At 48.8% G+C, this 25,587-nt stretch overlaps 1 protein-coding gene and 1 long non-coding RNA gene across 7 annotated transcripts in view; one reads left to right on the forward strand and one right to left on the reverse strand.

Moving 5' to 3' along the window:
- Window positions 1-19,292, forward strand: part of LOC140403126 (3',5'-cyclic-AMP phosphodiesterase 4B-like) — a 965,446-nt gene extending 946,154 nt beyond the window's left edge. For all 5 annotated transcript variants that reach the window (XM_072490777.1, XM_072490775.1, XM_072490776.1 and 2 more), the window contains 2 exons: window positions 13,225-13,407; window positions 14,075-19,292. In XM_072490777.1, coding sequence (XP_072346878.1) covers window positions 13,225-13,407; window positions 14,075-14,461 — 570 coding nt within the window. In that variant the 3' untranslated portion in view covers window positions 14,462-19,292. The remainder of the gene's footprint in view (window positions 1-13,224; window positions 13,408-14,074) is intronic.
- The window catches only part of LOC140403128 (uncharacterized), a 437,756-nt gene that overhangs the window by 129,029 nt on the left and 283,140 nt on the right, over window positions 1-25,587 (reverse strand). The window contains exons 1-2 of one of the 2 annotated variants that reach the window (XR_011938255.1): window positions 18,444-18,563; window positions 13,484-13,640 (exon numbers count right to left, since the gene is read on the reverse strand). This is a non-coding gene — a long non-coding RNA (uncharacterized lncRNA). Of the gene's footprint in view, window positions 1-13,483; window positions 13,641-18,443; window positions 18,564-25,587 lie in introns of those variants that run through there. The other variant, XR_011938256.1, reaches the window with a different exon arrangement.

The following is a 25,587-nucleotide window of genomic DNA, read 5'->3' on the forward strand; positions in this document are numbered from 1 at the left end:
CGTACATGTCGGATGTATTGACTGTGTACATGTCGGGGGTATTCACTGTGTACATGTCGGGGGGTATTGACTGCGTACATGTCTGGGGAGGGTATTGACTGCGTACATGTCGGGTGTATTGACTGTGTACATGTCGGGTGTATTGACTGTGTACATGTCGGGTGTATTGACTGTGTATATGTCGGGTGTATTGACTGTGTACATGTCGGATGTAATGACTGCGTACATGTCGGGGGTATTGACTGTGTACATATCGGGGGTATTGACTGTGTACTTGTCGGATGTATTAACTGTGTACATGTCGGGGGGTATTGACTGTGTACATGTCGGGGGGTATTGACTGTACAGATCGGGGGGTATTGACTGCGTACATGTCGGGGGTATTGACTGTGTACATTTCGGGGGTATTGACTGTGTACATGTTGTCGGGGGTATTGACTGTGTACATGTCGGGGGGTATTGACTGTGTACATGTCAGGGGTATTGACTGTGTACATGTCGGGGGGTATTGACTGCGTACATGTCGGGGGTATTGACTGCGTACATGTCGGGGGGTATTGACTGCGCACATGTCGGGGGGTATTGACTGCGTACACTTCGGGGGGTATTGACTGTGTACGTGTCAGGGGTATTGACTGTGCATGTCGGGGGGTATTGACTGCGTACATGTCGGGGGGCATTGACTGCGTACATGTTGGGGGGTATTGACTGCGTACATGTCGGGGGGTATTAACTGTGTACATGTCGGGGGTATTGACTGTGTACATGTCGGGGGTATTGACTGTGTACTAGTCGGGGGGTATTGACTGCGTACATGTCTGGGGAGGGTATTGACTGCGTACATGTCGGGGGTATTGACTGTGTACATGTCGGATGTATAGACTGTGTACATGTCGGGGGTATTAACTGTGTACATGTCAGGGGGTATTGACTGCGTACATGTCTGGGGAGTGTATTGACTGCGTACACGTCGGGTGTATTCACTGTGTACATGTCGGGGGTATTGACTGTACATGTCGGGGGTATTAACTGCGTACATGTTGGGTGTATTGACTGCGTACATGTCGGGGGGTATTGACTGTGTACATGTCGGGGGTATTGACTGTGTACATGTCGGGAGTATTCACTGCGTACATGTCGGGGGTATTGACTGTACATGTCGGGGGTATTGACTGTGTACATGTCGGCGGTATTGACTGCGTACATGTCGGGGGTATTGACTGTGTCCATGTATTGGGGTATTGACTGTGTACATGACGGGGGTATTGACTGCGTACATGTCGGGGGTTGTTGACTGCGTTGATGTCGGGGGGTATTGACTGTGTACGTGTCGGGGGGTATTGACTGCGTACATGTCGGGGGGTATTGACTGGGTACATGTCGGGGGTATTGACTGGGTACATGTCGGGGGGTATTGACTGTGTACATGTCGGGGGGTATTGACTGGGTACATGTCGAGTGGTATTGACTGTGTACATGTCGGGGGTATTGACTGTGTACATGTCGGGGTGCATTGACTGTGTACATGTCTGGGGGTATTGACTGTGTACATGTCGGGGGTATTGACTGTGTACATGTCAGGTGGCATTGACTGTGTACATGTCGGGGGTATTGACCGTGTACATGTCGGATGTATTGACTGTGTACATGTCGGGGATATTTACTGTGTACATGTCGGGGGTATTAACTGTGTACATGTCGGGGGGTATTGACTGCGTACATGTCTGGGGAGGGTATTGACTGCGTACATGTCGGGTGCATTGACTGTGTACATGTCGGGGGGTATTGACTGCGTACATGTCTGGGGAGGGTATTGACTGTGGACATGTCGGGGGTATTGACTGTGTACATTTTGGGGTGTATTGACTGCGTACATGTCGGGTGTATTGACTGCGTACATGTCGGGGGTATTGACTGTGTACATGTCGGGGGTATTGACTGTGTACATGTCGGGGGGTATTGACTGCGTACATGTCTGGGGAGGGTATTGACTGCGTACATGTCGGGTGCATTGACTGTGTACATGTCGGGGGGTATTGACTGCGTACATGTCTGGGGAGGGTATTGACTGTGGACATGTCGGGGGTATTGACTGTGTACATTTTGGGGTGTATTGACTGCGTACATGTCGGGTGTATTGACTGCGTACATGTCGGGGGTATTGACTGTGTACATGTTGGGGGGTATTGACTGCGTACATGTCTGGTGTATTCACTGCGTACATGTCGGGGGTATTGACTGCGTACATGTCGGGGGTATTTACTGCGTACATGTCGGGGGGTATTGACTGCGTACATGTCGGGTTTATTGACTGTGTACATGTCGGGGGGTATTGACTGTGTACATGTCGGGGGTATTCACTGTGTACATGTCGGGGGGTATAGACTGCGTACATGTCTGGGGAGGGTATTGACTGCGTACATGTCGGGTGTATTGACTGTGTACATGTCGGGTGTATTGACTGTGTACATGTCGGGTGTATTGACTGTGTACATGTCGGATGTATTGACTGCGTACATGTCGGGGGTATTGACTGTGTACATATCGGGGGTATTGACTGTGTACATGTCGGATGTATTAACTGTGTACATGTCGGGGGGTATTGACTGTGTACATGTCGGGGGGTATTGACTGTACATGTCGGGGGGTTTTGACTGCGTACATGTTGGATGTATTAACTGTGTACATGTCGGGGGGTATTGACTGTGTACATGTCGGGGGGTATTGACTGTGTACATGTCGGGGGGTATTGACTGCGTACATGTCGGGGGTATTGACTGTGTACATGTCGGGGGTATTGACTGTGTACATGTCGGGGGGTATTGACTGCGTACATGTCGGGGGTATTGACTGTGTACATGTCGGATGTATTAACTGTGTACATGTCGGGGGGTATTGACTGTACATGTCGGGGGGTATTGACTGTACATGTCGGGGGTATTGACTGCGTACATGTCAGATGTATTGACTGCGTACATGTCGGGGGTATTGACTGTGTACATGTCGGGGGTATTGACTGTACAGATCGGGGGGTATTGACTGCGTACATGTCGGGGGTATTGACTGTGTACATTTCGGGGGTATTGACTGTGTACATGCTGTCGGGGGTATTGACTGTGTACATGTCGGGGGGTATTGACTGTGTACATGTCGGGGGTATTGACTGCGTACATGTCGGGGGGTATTGACTGCGTACATGTCGGGGGGCATTGACTGCGTACATGTTGGGGGGTATTGACTGCGTACATGTCGGGGGGTATTAACTGTGTACATGTCGGGGGTATTGACTGTGTACATGTCGGGGGTATTGACTGTGTACAAGTCGGGGGGTATTGACTGCGTACATGTCTGGGGAGGGTATTGACTGCGTACATGTCGGGGATATTGACTGTGTACATGTCGGATGTATTGACTGTGTACATGTCGGGGGTATTAACTGTGTACATGTCAGGGGGTATTGACTGCGTACATGTCTGGGGAGTGTATTGACTGCGTACATGTCGGGTGTATTCACTGTGTACATGTCGGGGGTATTGACTGTACATGTCGGGGGTATTAACTGCGTACATGTTGGGTGTATTGACTGCGTACATGTCGGGGGGTATTGACTGTGTACATGTCGGGGGTATTGACTGTACATGTCGGGAGTATTGACTGCGTACATGTCGGGGGTATTGACTGTACATGTCGGGGGTATTGACTGTGTACATGTCGGCGGTATTGACTGCGTACATGTCGGGGGTATTGACTGTGTCCATGTATTGGGGTATTGACTGTGTACATGACGGGGGTATTGACTGTGTACATGTCGGGGTTATTGACTGTGTACATGTCGGGGGTATTGACTGTGTACATGTCGGGTGTATTGACTGCGTACATGTCGGGGGGTATTGACTGTGTACATGTCGGGGGTATTGACTGCGTACATGTCGGGGGTTGTTGACTGCGTTCATGTCGGGGGGTATTGACTGTGTACGTGTCGGGGGGTATTGACTGCGTACATGTCGGGGGGTATTGACTGGGTACATGTCGGGGGGTATTGACTGGGTACATGTCGGGGGTATTGACTGGGTACATGTCGGGGGGTATTGACTGTGTACATGTCGGGGGGTATTGACTGGGTATATGTCGAGTGGTATTGACTGTGTACATGTCGGGGGTATTGACTGTGTACATGTCGGGGTGTATTGACTGTGTACATGTCGGGGGGTATTGACTGTGTACATGTCGGGGGTATTGACTGGGTACATGTCAGGTGGCATTGACTGTGTACATGTCGGGGGTATTGACCGTGTACATGTCGGATGTATTGACTCTGTACATGTCGGGGGGTATTGACTGCGTACATGTCGGGGGGTATTGACTGTGTACATGTCGGGGATATTGACTGTGTACATGTCGGGGGTATTGACTGTGTACATGTCGGGGGGTATTGACTGCGTACATGTCTGGGGAGGTTGTTGACTGCGTACATGTCGGGTGCATTGACTGTGTACATGTCGGGGGGTATTGACTGCGTACATGTCTGGGGAGGGTATTGACTGTGGACATGTCGGGGGTATTGACTGTGTACATTTTGGGGTGTATTGACTGCGTACATGTCTGGGGAGGGTATTGACTGCGTACATGTCGGATGTATTGACTGCGTACATGTCGGGTGTATTGACTGTGTACATGTCGGGGGGTATTGACTGCGTACATGTTGGGGGGTATTGACTGCGTACATGTCTGGTGTATTCACTGCGTACATGTCGGGGGTATTGACTGCGTACATGTCGGGGGTGTTGACTGCGTACATGTCGGGGGGTATTGACTGCGTACATGTCGGGTTTATTGACTGTGTACATGTCGGGGGGTATTGACTGTGTACATGTCGGGGGCATTGACTGTGTACATGTCGGGGGTATTGACTGCGTACATGTCGGGGTTATTAACCACATACATGTCGGGTGTACTGACTGTGTACATGTCGGATGTGTACATGTCGGATGTATTGACTGTGTACATGTCGGGGGTATTGAATGTGTACATGTCGGGGGGTATTGACTGCGTACATGTCGGGGGTATTGAATGTGTACATGTCGGGGGTATTGACTGTGTACATGTCGGGGGAGGGTATTGACTGCGTACATGTCGGGGGTATTGACTGCGTACATGTCGGGGGGTATTGACTGCGCACATGTCGGGGGGTATTGACTGCGTACACTTCGGGGGGTATTGACTGTGTACGGGTCAGGGGTATTGACTGTGCATGTCGGGGGGTATTGACTGCGTACATGTCGGGGGGTATTGACTGTGTACGTGTCGGGGGGTATTGACTGTACATGTCGGGGGGTATTGACTGCGTACATGTCGGGGGGTATTGACTGCGTACATGTCGGGGGGTATTGACTGTGTACATGTCGGGGGGTATTGACTGTGTACATGTCGGGGGGTATTGACTGCGTACATGTCTGGGGTGGGTATTGACTGCGTACATGTCGTGTGTATTGACTGTGTACATGTCGAGGATATTGACTGCGTACATGTCGGGTGTATTGACTGCGTACATGTCGGGGGTATTGACTGCGTACATGTCGGGTGTATTGACTGCGTACATGTCAGGGGTATTGCCTGCGTACATGTCGGGGGTATTGACTGTGTACATGTCGGGGGGTATTGACTGTGTCAATGTCGGGGGGTATTGACTGTGTACATGTTGGGGGGTATTGACTGTGTACATGTCGGGGGTTTTCACTGCGTACATGTCGGGGTGTATTGACTGCGTACATGTCGGGGGTATTGACTGCGCACATGACGGGGGGTGTTGACTGTGTACATGTCGGGGGGTATTGACTGTGTACATGTCGGGGGGTATTGACTGTGTACATGTCGGATGTATTGACTGTGTACGTGTCGGAGATATTTACTGTGTACATGTCGGGGGTATTGACTGTGTACATGTCGGGGGTATTGACTGCGTACATGTCTGTGGAGGGTATTGACTGCGTACGTGTCGGGTGTATTGACTGTGTACATGTCGGGGGTATTGACTGCGTACATGTCTGGGGAGGGTATTGACTGTGTACATGTCGGGGGTATTGACTGTGTACATGTCGGGGGGTATTGACTGCGTACATGTCTGGGGAGGGTATTGACTGTGTACATGTCGGGTGGTATTGACTGTGTACATGTCGGGGGGTATTGACTGCGTACATGTCTGGGGAGGGTATTGACTGCGTACATGTCGTGTGTATTGACTGTGTACATGTCGAGAATATTGACTGCGTACATGTCGGGTGTATTGACTGCGTACATGTCGGGGGTATTGACTGCGTACATGTCGGGTGTATTGACTGCGTACATGTCAGGGGTATTGCCTGCGTACATGTCGGGGGTATTGACTGTGTACATGTCGGGGGGTATTGACTGTGTACACGTCGGGGGGTATTGACTGTGTACATGTTGGGGGGTATTGACTGTGTACATGTCGGGGCTTTTCACTGCGTACATGTCGGGGTGTATTGACTGCGTACATGTCGGGGGTATTGACTGTGCACATGACGGTGGGTGTTGACTGTGTACATGTCGGGGGGTATTGACTGTGTACATGTCGGGGGGTATTGACTATGTACATGTCGGATGTATTGACTGTGTACATGTCGGAGGTTATTGACTGTGTACATGTTGGATGTATTGACTGTGTACGTGTCGGAGATATTTACTGTGTACATGTCGGGGGTATTGACTGTGTACATGTTGGGGGTATTGACTGCGTACATGTCTGGGGAGGGTATTGACTGCGTACGTGTCGGGTGTATTGACTGTGTACATGTCGGGGGGTATTGACTGCGTACATGTCTGGGGAGGGTATTGATTGTGACATGTCGGGGGCATTGACTGTGTACATGTCGGGGTGTATTGACTGTGTACATGTCGGGGATATTTACTGTGTACATGTCGGGGGTATTGACTGTGTACATGTCGGGGGTATTGACTGTGTCCATGTCGGGGGGTATTGACTGCGTACATGTCTGGGGAGGGTATTGACTGCGTACATGTCTGGGGAGGGTATTGACTGCGTACGTGTCGGGTGTATTGACTGTACATGTCGGGGGTATTGACTGCGTACATGTCTGGGGAGGGTATTGACTGTGACATGTCGGGGGCATTGACTGTGTACATGTCGGGGTGTATTGACTGTGTACATGTTGGATGTATTGACTGTGTACATGTCGGGGATATTTACTGTGTACATGTCGGGGGTATTGACTGTGTACATGTCGGGGGTATTGACTGTGTCCATGTCGGGGGGTATTGACTGCGTACATGTCTGGGGAGGGTATTGACTGTGACATGTCGGGGGCATTGACTGTGTACATGTCGGGGTGTATTGACTGCGCACATGTCGGATGTATTGACTGCGTACATGTCGGGTGTATTGACTGCGTACATGTCTGGGGTATTGACTGCGTACATGTCGAGGGTATTGACTGCGTACATGTCGGGGGGTATTGACTGCGCACATGTCGGGGGGTATTGACTGCGTACACTTCGGGGGGTATTGACTGTGTACGTGTCAGGGGTATTGAATGTGCATGTCGGGGGGTATTGACTGCATACATGTCGGGGGGCATTGACTGCGTACATGTTGGGGGGTATTGACTGCGTACATGTCGGGGGGTATTGACTGTGTACATGTCGGGGGTATTGACTCTGTACATGTCGGGGGGTATTGACTGCGTACATGTCTGGGGAGGGTATTGACTGCGTACATGTCGGGGGTATTGACTGTGTACATGTCGGATGTATTGACTGTGTACATGTCGGGGGTATTAACTGTGTACATGTTGGGGGTATTGCCTGCGTTCATGTCTGGGGAGGGTATTGACTGCGTACATGTCGGGGGGTATTGACTGCGTACATGTCTGGGGAGGGTATTGACAGCGTACATGTCGGGGGTATTGACTGTGTACATGTCGAGGGTATTGACTGCGTACATGTCAGGGGGTATTGACTGCGTACGTGTCGGGGGTATTGACTGTGTACGTGTCGGGGGGTATTGACTGCGTACATGTCGGGGGTATTGACTGTGTACATGTCGGATGTATTGACTGTGTACATGTCGGGGGCATTGACTGTGTACATGTCGGGGGTATTGACTGTGTACATGTCGGGGGTATTGACTGTGTCCATGTCGGGGGTATTAACTGCGTACGTGTTGGGTGTATTGACTGCGTACATGTCGGGGGGGTATTGACTGCGTACATGTCGGGGGTATTGACTGTGTACATGTCGGGAGCATTGACTGCGTATATGTCGGGGGTATTGACTGTACATGTCGGGGGTATTGACTGTGTACATGTCGGGGGTATTGACTGCGTACATGTCGGGGGTATTGACTGTACATGTCGGGAGTATTGACTGTGTACATTTCGGGGGTATTGACTGTGTACATGTTGTCGGGGGTATTGACTGCGTACATGTCGGGGGTATTGACTGTGTACATGTCGGGGAGTATTGACTGCGTACATGTCTGGGGAGGGTATTCATAGAATTTACAGGGCAGAAGGAGGCCATTCGGCCCATCGAGTCTGCACCGTCTCGTGGAAAGAGCACTCTACCCAAGGTCAACACCTCCACCCTATCCCCACAACCCAGCAACCCCACCCAACACCAAGGCCAATTTTGGACACTAAGGGCAATTTATCATGGCCAATCCGCCTAACCTGCACATCTTTGGACTGTGGGAGGAAACCGGAGCACCCGGAGGAAACCCACGCACACACGGGGAGGATATGCAGACTCCGCACAGACAGTGACCCAAGCCGGAATCGAACATGGGACCTTGGAGCTGCGAAGCAATTGTGCTATCCACAATGCTACCGTGCTGCCCGTATTGACTGCGTACATGTCAGTTGTATTGACTGCGTACATGTCGGGCGTATTGACTGCGTACATGTCGGGTGTATTGACTGTGTACATGTCGGGGGTATTGACTGTACATGTCGGGGGTATGACTGTGTACATGTCGGGGGTATTGACCGTGTACATGTCGGGGGGTATTGACTGCGTACATGTCGGGGGTATTGACTGTGTACATGTCGGATGTATTAACTGTGTACATGTCGGGGGGTATTGACTGTACATGTCGGGGTATTGACTGCGTACATGTCGGATGTATTGACTGCGTACATGTCGGGGGTATTGACTGTGTACATGTCGGGGGGTATTGACTGCGTACATGTCGGGGGGTATTGACTGTGTACATGTCAGTGGGGTATTGACTGTGTACATGTCGGGGGTATTGACTGTGTACATGTCGGGGGGTATTGACTGTGTACATGTCGGGGGTATTGACTGTGTACATGTCGAATGTATTGACTGTGTACATGTCGGGGGGTATTGACTGTGTACATGTCGGCGGGTATTGACTGTGTACATGTCGGATGTATTGACTGTGTACATGTCGGGGGGTATTGACTGTGTACATGTCGGGGGTATTGACTGTGTACATGTCGGGGGTATTGACTGTGTACATGTCGGGGGGTATTGACTGTGTACATGTCGGGGGTATTGACTGTACATGTCGGGGGGTATTGACTGTGTACATGTCGGGGGTATTGACTGTGTACATGTCGGATGTATTGACTGTGTACATGTCGGGGGGTATTGACTGTGTACATGTCGGCGGGTATTGACTGTGTACATGTCGGGGGTATTGACTGTGTACATGTTGGGGGTATTGACTGTGTACATGTTGGGGGTATTGACTGTGTACATGTCGGATGTATTGACTGTGTACATGTCGGGGGTATTGACTGTGTACATGTTGGGGGTATTGACTGTGTACATGTTGGGGGTATTGACTGCGTACATGTCGGATGTATTGACTGTGTACATGTCGGGGGTATTGACTGTGTACATGTTGGGGGTATTGACTGTGTACATGTCGGGGGGTATTGACTGTGTACATGTCGGGGGTATTGACTGTACATGTCGGGGGTATTGACTGTGTACATGTCGGGGGGTATTGACTGTGTACATGTCGGGGGTATTGACTGTACATGTCGGGGGTATTGACTGCGTACATGTCTGGGGAGGGTATTGACTGTGACATGTCGGGGGCATTGACTGTGTACATGTCGGGGTGTATTGACTGTGTACATGTTGGATGTATTGACTGTGTACATGTCGGGGATATTTACTGTGTACATGTCGGGGGTATTGACTGTGTCCATGTCGGGGGGTATTGACTGCGTACATGTCGGATGTATTGACTGCGTACATGTCGGGTGTATTGACTGCGTACATGTCTGGGGTATTGACTGCGTACAAGTCGGGGGTATTGACTGCGTACATGTCGGGGGGTATTGACTGCGCACATGTCGGGGGGTATTGACTGCGTACACTTCGGGGGGTATTGACTGTGTACGTGTCAGGGGTATTGAATGTGCATGTCGGGGGGTATTGACTGCATACATGTCGGGGGGCATTGACTGCGTACATGTTGGGGGGTATTGACTGCGTACATGTCGGGGGGTATTGACTGTGTACATGTCGGGGGTATTGACTCTGTACATGTCGGGGGGTATTGACTGCGTACATGACTGGGGAGGGTATTGACTGCGTACATGTCGGGGGTATTGACTGTGTACATGTCGGATGTATTGACTGTGTACATGTCGGGGGTATTAACTGTGTACATGTTGGGGGTATTGCCTGCGTTCATGTCTGGGGAGGGTATTGACTGCGTACATGTCGGGGGGTATTGACTGCGTACATGTCTGGGGAGGGTATTGACTGCGTACATGTCGGGGGTATTGACTGTGTACATGTCGAGGGTATTGACTGCGTACATGTCGGGGGGTATTGACTGCGTACGTGTCGGGGGGTATTGACTGTGTACGTGTCGGGGGGTAATTGACTGCGTACATGTCGGGGGTATTGACTGTGTACATGTCGGATGTATTGACTGTGTACATGTCGGGGGCATTGACTGTGTACATGTCGGGGGTATTGACTGTGTACATGTTGGGGGTATTGACTGTGTACATGTCGGGGGTATTAACTGCGTACATGTTGGGTGTATTGACTGCGTACATGTCGGGGGGGTATTGACTGCGTACATGTCGGGGGTATTGACTGTGTACATGTCGGGAGCATTGACTGCGTACATGTCGGGGGTATTGACTGTACATGTCGGGGGTATTGACTGTGTACATGTCGGGGGTATTGACTGCGTACATGTCGGGGGTATTGACTGTACATGTCGGGGGTATTGACTGTGTACATTTCGGGGGTATTGACTGTGTACATGTTGTCGGGGGTATTGACTGCGTACATGTCGGGGGTATTGACTGTGTACATGTCGGGGAGTATTGACTGCGTTCATGTCTGGGGAGGGTATTCATAGAATTTACAGGGCAGAAGGAGGCCATTCGGCCCATCGAGTCTGCACCGTCTCGTGGAAAGAGCACTCTACCCAAGGTCAACACCTCCACCCTATCCCCACAACCCAGCAACCCCACCCAACACCAAGGCCAATTTTGGACACTAAGGGCAATTTATCATGGTCAATCCGCCTAACCTGCACATCTTTGGACTGTGGGAGGAAACCGGAGCACCCGGAGGAAACCCACGCACACACGGGGAGGATATGCAGACTCCGCACAGACAGTGACCCAAGCCGGAATCGAACATGGGACCTTGGAGCTGCGAAGCAATTGTGCTATCCACAATGCTACCGTGCTGCCCGTATTGACTGCGTACATGTCAGTTGTATTGACTGCGTACATGTCGGGCGTATTGACTGCGTACATGTCGGGTGTATTGACTGTGTACATGTCGGGGGTATTGACTGTACATGTCGGGGGTATGACTGTGTACATGTCGGGGGTATTGACTGTGTACATGTCGGGGGGTATTGACTGCGTACATGTCGGGGGTATTGACTGTGTACATGTCGGATGTATTAACTGTGTACATGTCGGGGGGTATTGACTGTACATGTCGGATGTATTGACTGCGTACATGTCGGGGGTATTGACTGTGTACATGTCGGGGGGTATTGACTGCGTACATGTCGGGGGATATTGACTGTGTACATGTCAGTGGGGTATTGACTGTGTACATGTCGGGGGTATTGACTGTGTACATGTCGGGGGGTATTGACTGTGTACATGTCGGGGGTATTGACTGTGTACATGTCGGATGTATTGACTGTGTACATGTCGGGGGGGTATTGACTGTGTACATGTCGGCGGGTATTGACTGTGTACATGTCGGATGTATTGACTGTGTACATGTCGGGGGGTATTGACTGTGTACATGTCGGGGGTATTGACTGTGTACATGTCGGGGGTATTGACTGTGTACATGTCGGGGGGTATTGACTGTGTACATGTCGGGGGTATTGACTGTACATGTCGGGGGGTATTGACTGTGTACATGTCGGGGGTATTGACTGTGTACATGTCGGATGTATTGACTGTGTACATGTCGGGGGGTATTGACTGTGTACATGTCGGCGGGTATTGACTGTGTACATGTCGGATGTATTGACTGTGTACATGTCGGGGGTAATGACTGTGTACATGTCGGGGGGTATTGACTGTGTACATGTCGGGGGTATTGACTGTGTACATGTTGGGGGTATTGACTGTGTACATGTTGGGGGTATTGACTGTGTACATGTCGGATGTATTGACTGTGTACATGTCGGGGGTATTGACTGTGTACATGTTGGGGGTATTGACTGTGTACATGTTGGGGGTATTGACTGCGTACATGTCGGATGTATTGACTGTGTACATGTCGGGGGTATTGACTGTGTACATGTTGGGGGTATTGACTGTGTACATGTCGGGGGGTATTGACTGTGTACATGTCGGGGGTATTGACTGTACATGTCGGGGGTATTGACTGTGTACATGTCGGGGGGTATTGACTGTGTACATGTCGGGGGTATTGACTGTACATGTCGGGGGTATTGACTGTGTACATGTCGGGGGGTATTGACTGTGTACATGTCGGGGGGTATTGACTGTGTACATGTCGGGGGGTATTGACTGTGTACATGTCGGGGGTATTGACCTTGTTTCCTGCAGAACTTTGTGTTTATATTTCACAGCAAATGTCCCATGGAGCAGGAATTCTAACGCCTGATATGTAAGCAGAGCTGCCGTTGGCTGTAATTGGATTGTGTGTGATGGTTACTCAGTGCGCGTGTGTTTGTGTTGCTAGGTGATGAGGAATATGGTGCACTGTGCTGATCTGAGTAACCCCACCAAACCCCTGCAGCTGTACCGACAGTGGACAGATCGCATCCTGGAGGAGTTTTTCCGACAGGGAGACAAGGAACGGGAGCGAGGGATGGAGATCAGTCCGATGTGTGACAAGCACACAGCCTCAGTGGAAAAGACACAGGTATCTGTGGATTCAGGGCTGGGCACAGTGTTTGTCACATACCCCAGTTTAACCTCAGTACTCCAGCTTTACTTACAGGTTCATGTTCTCCCTCTGCCTTTTCCAAAGACTCCCCCTGCATCCAGTCCGAGTATGAACGCTGGCTGTGATGCCCCTCACAGTTTAATAGCCACTCAGCATCAGTCTGATTGCTTAGGTCTCTTACGGAGGGAGAGAGACGGATGTTTATGGATCTGTATAATAACATGAGGACAGAAGGAGGAATTTAGTGTAAATTTAGTTAATCTCTGAATCCCATTCAGCACATCACTGATCGAGGCTTTAATGTCTCGAGAGGAGCACTAAGTGGAATTGACAACAAGATTCCACAGGGATCTCCTACCGAAATACTCCCTGCCTGCAGTAAGGGACGTGTAAGGAGAGTAAGGGGGGGGCGTGTAAGGAGAGTAAGGGGGGGCGTGTAAGGAGAGTAAGGGGGGGGGGGCGTGTAAGGAGAGTAAGGGGGGGTGTGTAAGGAGAGTAAGGGGGGGTGTGTAAGGAGAGTAAGCGGGGGGATGTGTAAGGAGAGTAAGGGGGGACACGTGTAAGGAGAGTAAGGAGGGTCAGGTAGGGGAGAGGGAATGGAAAGAGGTTTAATGTCTCTGATGTTATTCACTGTGCTTTGCAGGTGGGGTTCATTGACTACATCGTGCACCCTCTGTGGGAGACATGGGGCGACCTAGTGCACCCTGATGCTCAGGATATCCTCGACACTCTGGAGGACAACAGATACTGGTATCAGAGTATGATTCCACAGAGCCCCTCCCCACCACTGGATGATCCCAGCCAGGGTGAGGAAGTGTGCATTGACAAGTTTCAATTCGAACTAACGCTGGAGGAGGAAGAGGATTCCGACTGCTCAGACAAGGATAGAAACAGCACGGGAGAGGAGGAAACAAGCTACCATAGCTCAGAGGAGACCATACTGTGCACAGCCGAGGAACAGGAGGAGAAAGACAGTGAGGAGGGACAGATAGATACCACAACCAAGGACGTATCTTCTGCAGAATCATAAAAAAACAGCCCTTGTGTAGAACGAACAAAAGAAATGAAGTTTGTCTTTTTTTGGAGACATGAGCATCAAGCGTGGATTGAAATCCAATTCGGATTTCACCGTCCAGAGTGCCCTAACACTCAGGAAACTCGGGGTAGAAAGTGGGCAGGAGATCAGAGCCATTCTTCGTTTGGTTTGGACCTATAATGGGTAATAGGGTGAGAGGCCGTCACAATGTGTTTCTCACTCACACCCCAGCCCAACGGGACTGAAGGAGAAAGTAACAACCTGGGAGAACAACAGACTTTCAACAGGAATTAGGTGAACCCACCTGAGCTCCCTTTCCTCCGCATCTGTTTCTCTGAGTGTGACAGGGTCTGGGAACTGTGTGCCTTTTCTAGAATTATCTACAAGCTTTGTCTTTGTAGTTAAGTCAAGCAATGATTTGTTTTATTTTTAATGTTATATTTTACGTACTGTTTCTTATAATTTATTCTGCGTGGTTCTAGAAAGAATCAGATCAATGGGACATAAGCCGGTGGACTTGAAGTTAAACCGGTTGCAAACACTAAACCTTGCTCTTCAATTTGTGAAGTCTTCCTCCAACCTTCTTTTGCACAATACGGCAATATCTTTGGGACTTTTTTAAAAGTAATTTATGTTGTAGAGATTCTGGGATATGCACAATTAGCTGTGCTGGCTGAGGATGGGGATGTGTACTTGATTTAAGGTTTACCATTCCCATGTGCCAGGAGAGCACTGCACTTTCATGTCCATGAGTGGCTTTGAGTGGAACAAGGTACGGTTTGGTCCCAGGTTGCAGCTGGCACCACCTCTGGACAGCCTCCTCCCCGGTTTACTAACCTCCTCTTTGGAGGCACTGAATCGTACTGAGGTCAACTTCGCAGCATCTGCAGAATCTACAGCCATTCTTCTAAATTCGGAGTGGAAGTTTGACCATGTGAACTTTACAGTCCGTTCAATAATATCTTCACCTGATACATATACACACATACATGCACACACATGCACATATTCAAGCACACACATGCACGTATTCAAACACACACATGCATACACACAACCACACCAATCATGGACACACACATACACAGCACATATACGTACACAAACCACTCCTATTGTGGTGTAAAGAGAATCCTGAATTCAGAACGATTCTCCAATCAGGAGAAAGTTCTCTTTCTTTCTCCAATTCCCTCCAAGATCGGTTTAAATTCTGGATGTGAAGATGCTGCTCTCCTGGTTTGCTGTATAAGGTCAGTATAAGTTAGATTTTTTTTGCCTTAAACACAGTTTGAGCTTGCAAGAGAACTCTTGACAGCCCACTCTCGATCCCAGAGATAAGATTGTGGGGGTGGTACCACCGGCATTCCCTCCTGGACACGAGGCAAGCTGCTGGAGTCTGCCAGAATTGCTGATAAACTGAACTGTTCTCACCACCGAGACTCAGCCCACGGAAATTGATGTCAATCGTACTGAGTTCCAGAACTAACTATCTACATAGATACTTCTCATCACTCAACATCCACTTCCAATCCTACCTCACAGAACCATCATGGCTTTGAAAGAGTTTCCCAGTCCCATTCACCTGCTCGCTGCTCCGTGTGTTACCTGTTCAGGTATTTATCCAATTCAAATTTTGAAAGTAATTTTGCTTCTAGGCAGTGGGTTCCCAGTCGCAATAACTCAGTTTCAAAAAATCTCATCCCCACAGATTCCTTTATTACCTATAACCAGCGTCTTCTGGTTACGAACCGTCCAGCTGTGCTAACAGCTTCATTCAGTGATGGAACCTGGGTTCCGCTAGGCTGGGCCAGCTTTTGATGTCCATCCCTAATTGCTCTTGCACTGAGTGATTTGCTCGGCCATCTCAGAGGGTGGTTTAGAGTCAACCACATTGTTGTGGGTCTGGAGGCCAGACCAGTTAAAGTTGGCAGATTTCCTTCCCGAACGACATTCCTGAACCAGATGGGGTTTTTTTTAATGACAATCATCACTGACAATTTCTTGGTCACCATTACTGAGAATCCTTTTAAATTCCAGCTTTTATGAATTGAATTTAAATCTCACCAGCTGTCACCCCCAGAGCATTACCCAGGTCCTCTGTTCAGTGACCTGGCCCCCACACCACCTGGGCCTCTGTTCAGTGACCTGGCCCCCACACCACCTGGGCCTCTGTTCAGTGACCTGGCCCCCACACCACCTGGGCCTCTGTTCAGTGACCTGGCCCCCACACCACCTCATCTTATTTCCTCATCTCCACCAGCAAAAACCTCACGTTGCCATCCTATTTAGAGTCCGGTTGGTAGATTAAAAACCTGCAGCGGCGTCAGCGTCCTCTGGGTGTGCACAGAACGTCACCATCAACTTTTACAACATGTTACCTGAGAGTTAGAACCATCGCCCCCCCCCCTCCCTCCGGGTTTTTGCTCCATAAACCACGATCGTACTATTGAATGCTGCAAAGTCAGACTTATCCATGAAAGGGTTAATCATCCCGAAGCTCCGAGTGATGGGGCAGTTCATGAAAAGCTACTATCTCTCTCTGTGGCTAAAGAAGCGAGCATGAGAGACAGGCACCTTGTGGCCATTCTGTCCAGTCTCCACTAACCGGTCAGGATCCGGCACAGGTCCGTGGTTCTTGTACAGTTTTTTTAGTTTCTATTGTTGATGATTTTATTTTTTTGGTTCCGGTTTGATATTTGTACATAATGTAATGTTTGTAAATGACACATTCTAAATTGCAATGTGGAGACCAAGGCTTGGCCCTGGGGAGAAGAATAGTGTTAAATGCCGTGTGTTATACTGTGATGCGTTATAATGTCCCCGGACACTGTCACCAACACACAGTCTGCACCCTTTCCCAAATGTGGGGGTGGGGCAAAAGGACAAGATCTGAAAGTTGTCGGCAGTAATTGTTCACTCGGAAACACTCACCCGTCACGGGGTTTACACACCAGAGACTGGATCCGGAAAACCGATCAGAATATACCAGACCCCTCACAACTCCTCATTTCTGCCTCCCAATGTCAAATTATTAACAGAACTATTCAGCCAGACATCTCTCCCTGTAGATACCCCAATATACTGATTTACAGCTTCACCCCATGCCCATTCCTGCTCTCATAATAATCCCTAGCCCCCTCACCTAATCACCCTGCCCCCTCACTCTGTCCCCCCTCTCAATCCCCCTCACTCAATCCCCCCTCACTCAGTCCCCCCTCTCAGACCCCTTCACTCAATCCCCCCCTCACACAAACCCCCCTCACACAAACCCCCTCACTCAAACCCCCCTCACACAAACCCCCCTCACACAAACCCCCTCACTCAATCCCCCCTCACACAAACCCCCCTCACACAAACCCCCTCACTCAAACCCTCTCACTCAATCCCCCCTCACAGTCACCCTGCCAATCCCCCCTCACTCAGTCCCCCCCACTCAATCCCCTCGCTTTGTCAGCCCCCCATGACAATTCCCCCTCATCTATTCCCAACTCACCCAATCAGCCTACCCAGTCACCCCTGTCCATTCCCACTCTCCCATTGCCCCCTGCCCATTCCCCCCTCACCCATTCCCTCCTCCCCATTCCCACTCTCCCATTCCCCTCCCCATTCCTCTCACCAGTTAGCCCCTCTATCACTTCCCCACTCACTCATACTGTCCATATTCCCTTTGCATATTCCCTCCTCTCCCATTCCCTCTTCCCATTCCTTCCTTTCACATTCCCACCTCTCGCATTCCCCCTTGCCTATTCTCCCTCTCCCATTCCCTTCCTTCCCATTCTCTCTCTCTCTTATTCTCTCTCTCACTCTCTCATTCTCCTCCCCCATTCTCACTCCCATTCCCACCTCTCCCTTTCCCTCCTTGCCGGATTCATCTCTATACTCAGATACACGCTAAACTTGATTGCTAAAATTGTTGTTTAGCTGAATAATATTTTCAAGAATTTGAGAAAATTGGAAACTGCAAACAGGAAGTTACAGTTCTTGTTGTGCTGCAGTGTACAATCGGCTGTTCCTGTGTACAATCGGCTGTTCCTGTGTACAATCGGCTGTTCCTGTGTGTACAATCGGCTGTTCCTGTGTGTACAATCGGCTGTTCCTGTGTCCAATCGGCTGTTCCCGTGTACAATCGGCTGTCCCTGTGTACAATCGGCTGTTCCTGTGTGTACAATCGGCTGTTCCTGTGTCCAATCGGCTGTTCCCGTGTACAATCGGCTGTTCCTGTGTACAATCGGCTGTTCCTGTGTGTACAATCGGCTGTTCCTGTGTACAATCGGCTGTTCCTGTGTGTACAATCGGCTGTTCCTGTGTGTACAATCGGCTGTTCCTGTGTACAATCAGTGAGCACAGTGGTGAACACAACCCATGTGTCAGATGTACAGAATCCTGCAGGTGTATCTTGCTCAGCTGCTGCAGACAGAAAATGTGCGGTGAGGGAATGTGACAACGTTTATTGACCCAAACCTGCTTTGCGGTTATATTATTGTTCAAATAAGCAAAGAACTGACTCCAGGCAAGCTCCAAGTCACTGCTTTGGGTCTCAGCTCACGGAAGTGAATCAAGCCCCCAAAATCGTGAGGCCAGAAAATGTTATGGGTGAGGTAAAGGTCGTGGGTCAGTACTTGTTGGACTGAGCTGAACATTTCTCGACCCGACTGTAAATTTTCAGTGTCCACAGAAGAGAGAATACGGAGATGGTATGGGAAAGGAAATTGAGCACTTTCAACATTCAACTTTCCACATTAATTCAAATGGATCTGATGTAAATTGTTGCATTTAAATATCACAAAAACATGTTTGAAAGAATATTAAAAATCACCTGAAATTACTGATTGTAATATTTGTACATTTGTGTAGTGTGAGCTGTTTTGAAAGTCGTGTCCAGATTTACATCTCAGTCAGCTCCACACTGGGGTTTGAGGTACTAACTCTGGTCCCTTCCCATCTCTGTCCATCTCACTCTCTCGAATGTTTTCCCATCAATAAAACACATACAATCCAACCCGAAACCCTGACGTGTACATTGTGAAATGTGTCATTTTGCTGGTTTTTAAAATCACTCTTATTTACAGCCATTGTGGGAAATGGGAGAAACATCAGGATATAAAAAACACGAACAACTCGGGGAGCTTACAGCACAGAAGGAGAACATTTGCCCAATCTGGTCTCTGCCACGTCTCCATCAGAGGAACAAATCCCACTGTCCACATAACCCTGTGTCAGTCCCTAACTGTTGCCACTGCCCTCCCATATTCCCTCCCTCTTTATTTGTGCCAGATTTAAACTGCCTTTAGGAAAGGAGAAGATAAGAACTAGGAGCAGCAGTGGGCAATTCAGCCCCTCGCGCCTTTCCCCTCCATTCAATACCATCGTGGCTGATCTCTCGGCCGCAGACTCCACTTTCCTGCCTGTTCTCCATAACCTGACATTTTTCGTCAGTATTCACTCAGGAAAAAGATAATGTTGTGGAGGAGAATGCTGAGCTCCAGGTAAATAGATTAGATGGCATTGAGGTACGTAGGGAAGAGGTGTTGGCAATTCTGGACAGGCTGAAAATAGATAAGTCCCCGGGACCTGATGGGATTTATCCTAGGATTCTCTGGGAGGCCAGGGAAGAGATTGCTGGACCATTGGCCTTGATTTTTATGTCATCATTGGCTACAGGAATAGTGCCAGAGGACTGGAGGATAGCAAATGTGGTCCCTTTGTTCAAAAAGGGGAGCAGAGACAACCCCGGCAACTATAGACCGGTGAGCCTCACGTCTGTAGTGGGTAAAGTCTTGGAGGGGATTATAAGAGACAAGATTTATAATCATCTAGATAGGAATAATATGATCAGGGATAGTCAGCATGGCTTTGTGACGGGTAGGTCATGCCTCACAAACCTTATCAAGTTCTTTGAGAAGGTGACTGAACAGGTAGACGAGGGTAGAGCAGTTGATGTGGTGTATATGGATTTCAGCAAAGTGTTTGATAAGGTTACCCACGGTAGGCTATTGCAGAAAATACGGAGGCTGGGGATTGAGGGTGATTTAGAGATGTGGATCAGAAATTGGCTAGCTGAAAGAAGACAGAGGGTGGTGGTTGATGGGAAATGTTCAGAATGGAGTTCTGTCACAAGTGGCGTACCACAAGGATCTGTTCTGGGGCCGTTGCTGTTTGTCATTTTTATCAATGACCTAGAGGAAGGCGCAGAAGGGTGGGTGAGTAAATTTGCAGACGATACTAAAGTCGGTGGTGTTGTCGATAGTGTGGAAGGAAGTAGCAGGTTACAGAGGGATATAGATAAGCTGCAGTGCTGGGCTGAGAGGTGGCAAATGGAGTTTAATGTAGAGAAGTGTGAGGTGATTCACTTTGGAAGGAATAACAGGAATGTGGAATATTTGGCTAATGGAAAAGTTCTTGAAAGTGTGGATGAGCAGAGGGATCTAGGTGTCCATGTACATAGATCCCTGAAAGTTGCCACCCAGGTTGATAGGGTGGTGAAGAAGGCCTATGGAGTGTTGGCCTTTATTGGTAGAGGGATTGAGTTCCGGAGTCAGGAGGTCATGTTGCAGCTGTACAGAACTCTGGTACGGCCGCATTTGGAGTATTGCGTACAGTTCTGGTCACCGCATTATAGGAAGGACGTGGAGGCTTTGGAACGGGTGCAGAGGAGATTTACCAGGATGTTGCCTGGTATGGAGGGAAAATCTTATGAGGAAAGGCTGATGGACTTGAGGTTGTTTTCGTTAGAGAGAAGAAGGTTAAGAGGAGACTTAATAGAGGCATACAAAATGATCAGAGGGTTAGATAGGGTGGACAGTGAGAGCCTTCTCCCGCGGATGGAAATGGCTAGCACGAGGGGACATAGCCTTAAACTGAGGGGTAATAGATATAGGACAGAGGTCAGAGGTAGGTTCTTTACGCAAAGAGTAGTGAGGCCGTGGAATGCCCTACCTGCTACAGTAGTGAACTCGCCAACATTGAGGGCATTTAAAAGTTTATTGGATAAACATATGGATGCTAATGGTATAGTGTAGGTTAGATGGCTTTTGTTTCGGTGCAACATCGTGGGCCGAAGGGCCTGTACTGCGCTGTATTGTTCTATGTTCTATAACCCTTCAACCCCCATTACTAATTAAAAATCTATCTATCTCCTCCTTGAGTTTACTCAATGTCCCGACATTCAGTGCACTCTGGGGTCGTGAATTCCAGATTCACCACCCATTGAGAGAAGTAATTTCTCCTGATCGGTTTTAAATCTGCTACCCTTTATCCTTAAATGAGTTCTTGTTCTAGATTTCCCCACAAGGTGAAGCAGCCTCTCTATGTCTACCTTTGTCAATACCTTTTATCATCTTGTATACCTCAATTAGATCTCCTCATTCTTCTAAACTCCAGAGAGTATCGGCCTAAACCGCTCAATCTCTCCTCATAAGACAAACCCCTCAGCTCTGGGATCAATCTAGAGAGCCTTTCAAAACTGCCTCTGATGCAACTACATCCGTCCTCAAATAAGGGGAGCAAAACTGTACACAGTACTCCAGGTGCCTTGTACAGTTACAGCAACAATCCCCTACCTTTATACTCTATTCCTTTAGCTGTAAAGGCCAAATTCCATTTGCCTTCCTTATTACCTGTTGTACCTGCATACTAGTTTTCTGTGATTGATGCTCAAGGACACCCAGATCCCTCTGCACTGAAGCGCTCTGAAGTTTATTTCCATTTAGATAATAAGTTGCCTTTCCATTTTTCCGACTAAAATGGATGACCTCACACAAGTTTTGGCCCACTCACCTAACCTATCTATATCCATTTATAAATGTATTTTATGGGCGGCACAGTATCACAGTGGTTAGCACTGTTGCTTCACAGCGCCAGGGTCCCAGGTTCAATTCCTGGCTTGGGTCACTGTCTGTGGGGAGGCTGCACGTTCTCCCCGTGTCTGCGTGGGTTTCCTCCGGGAGCTCCGGTTTCTTCCCACAAGTCCCGAAAGACGCGCTGTTAGGTGAATTGGACATTCTGAATTCTCCCTCAGTGTACCCGAACAGGTGCCGGAATGTGGTGACTAGGGGCTTTTCACAGTAACTTCATTGCAGTGTTAATCTAAGCTTACTTGAGACAATTATTATTATTGTTCCTCATTGCGATTTACAATTGTAGTGTAATTAGCAAATTTGTCTATAGTACCTTCTATCCCTGTATCCAAGTCATGAATATAGATTGTAAATAGTTGGGGCCCGAGGACCGAACCCTGTAGCACCCGACTGGTTACACCTTGCCAACCAGAAAAAGACCCATGTATCCCAACTCTGTCTCCTGTCCATCAGCCAGTCTATCCAAACTAATAAATTACCCCTAATCCCATGTGATCTCACCTTGTGTATTAACCTTCTGTGCGGTACCTTATCAAACACCTTCTGAAAGTCCAGCTTTACTACATCCACAGGATCCCCATTATCTACTTGGCTTGCTACATCTTTGAAGAACTCCAGAAAATTGGTCAAACACGATTTACCCTTAATAAAACCATGCTGACTCTCTGATGGATTGCGAATCTTTCTTCCAATTTGGAATATATGGGAGGAATTGAATATCTCGTTAAACAACTGCTTCTGCTCATCAGCTGTCCTCCCTTTAGTCTTCCTGCCCAGTCCACTAGGGCCAAATCTGTCCTCATGCCGACGTAATTACCTTTGTTTAATTCCAGAACGCTAGTGTGGGACTCTAGTTTCTCACCCTCAAACTGAATTTTGAATTCTATCAAGCTATGATCACTCTTTCCTAGAAGATCCTTAACTATGAGGTCATCCCTCATTACACAATACTAAATCCAGAGTAGCCCACTCCCTGGTTGGTTCCACAACATATTGCTCCAAGAAACACTTTCTAATACATTCAATGAACTCTCCCGCGAGGCTACACTTGCCATTTGATTAATCTATACGCCCATTAAAATCACTCATGATTATCATCTTGCCTTTCTTACAAGCATTCAACATTTCCTGGTTTATGCTGTACTCCACTGTGAAACTTCCTTCCTTTGCTATTTCTTATTTGTACCCAGACTGATATTCCACATCTTGATCTCCAGTGCTTATATCATTTCTCATTACAACACCAGTTTGTTCCTTTGCCAGCAAAGCAGCACCACCTCCTTGTCCTTTCTGCCTAGCCTTCGAAACACTGTGTACCTTTGGATATTCAACTCCTAAACCTTGTCTCTTTGTAACCGCGCCTCCGTCATCACCACCAAATCATACTCTTTTTGTCTCCATTTCATTAATAAAACTCGTTAATTTTGTTCCGCATGCTTCGTGGTTCAGACACAAAGCCTTTAAGTTTATAAAGTCTCTTAACAAATTTCCCTCTTGTCCGATTCCTTGGTGCAAAATGACATTCACACTGTCCCTTCCTTTTATTTTCTGGTAACAATCCATCCCTGCCCTCCCACCTTCTCCTTTAACTTTGATTTTCTAATTTACCATGCAACTGAACCCCACCCCCCACCCCCGGCCCTACACCTTTAAGATTTAATAGATTTTAAAGTCCCATTTACATCATGCCTCCGAGATCATTACATCTTTGTGGGCAATTTTCTGCAAGGTGAAAGGTGAGCGCTGTTGCTTTGCCATTGGGCAGGCCAGGTGCAGCGAATGAGTTAATTCTATCCAGTCATATTAATAAGAGTAAACATGGAGTACGCCCAGTATCAGCCAGCAACCACTGGGTGGTGGTAGAGCTCCATATTGTCAGTGTGTTTCGGCACCACAAATACCAGCCCCAAAACCCTTCCAATCTTCCATTACAAACTCCAACCCCAACTCTTAAACAAAATCTCCCAACTCAAATAATAATCCAACCTCAAACACCACTGTGAACATTGTGAAATGTGCCCACTGAAGAATCCATAGAATCCCTACAATGCAGAAGGAGGCCATTCAGCCCATCGAGTCTGCATTGACCTTCTGAGAGAGCCCCCTACCTAGGCCCACTCCCCCACCCCATTCCCAACGCCGTAACCCCATCTAACCAGCACATCCTTGGTCACTAAGGGACAATTGATGATCATGGCCAATCCACCTAACCTACACATCTTTGGACTGTGGGAGGAAACCGGAGCACCCGGAGGAAACCCACGCAGACACGGGGAGGATGTGCAGACTCCACACAGACAGTGACACAAGGCCGGAATTGAACCCGGGTCCCTGGCGCTGTGAGGCAGCTGTGCTAACCACTGTGTAATGTTACTGATTTTAAAAATAATTCTCTTATTTAAATTATAAGGTATTTCAGTGACTGGGAAATATGAGAAATAAACCATTTTCAGAAAGCCCATAACATTGAGAATTTAGCAATCGTTTATGGGCCGTTCCCATTCTAAATGTGGTCATAGGATTAAAACATGATAATGTCAATAAGACATGAAAAAGATCAAAACTGTGTACATCAAACCTCAGCCTTTTTTCCTCATCTTAAAATGGACTTTTGCTGAAGCAAAAGCTGGTTGCTATAGGTCAGAAGACTCACTAAGTTAGCCACCTGGTCTGGAAACCTCCAACAGCAGTTACAAGGACAAAACTCTCGGTCTTGTCTCAGGCCCCATTGCAAGAACACATTGTAATCACAAAACCAGGAGACTTACAGACATCAAAAATCATTATTCCAACAGAGAGCGGGCGGCATGGCAGCCCGGTGGTTAGCACTGTTGCTTCACAGCGCCAGGGTAACATTCACCGGACCCCATAAACAACACTCACACCTGTCCTCTACTCCCAGAAAAAAACACTCATCCGTGTCCTGGTCATCTGAGCCCTGGACAGCTGTGCGTTGGTCAGCTGTGCCCTGGTCAGCTGTGTCCTGGTCAGCTGTGCGCTGGTCAGCTGTGCCCTGGTCAGCTGTGTCCTGGTCAGCTGTGCGCTGGTCAGCTGTGCCCTGGTCAGCTGTGTCCTGGTCAGCTGTGTCCTGGTCAGCTGTGCCCTGGTCAGCTGTGCGCTGGTCAGCTGTGCCCTGGTCAGCTGTGTCCTGGTCAGCTGTGCGCTGGTCAGCTGTGCCCTGGTCAGCTGTGCCCTGGTCAGCTGTGTCCTGGTCAGCTGTGCGCTGGTCAGCTGTGCCCTGGTCAGCTGTGTCCTGGTCAGCTG

The sequence above is a fragment of the Scyliorhinus torazame genome, chromosome 27 (genome assembly GCF_047496885.1).
Source record: "Scyliorhinus torazame isolate Kashiwa2021f chromosome 27, sScyTor2.1, whole genome shotgun sequence".
NCBI classification, from domain to species: domain Eukaryota; kingdom Metazoa; phylum Chordata; class Chondrichthyes; order Carcharhiniformes; family Scyliorhinidae; genus Scyliorhinus; species Scyliorhinus torazame.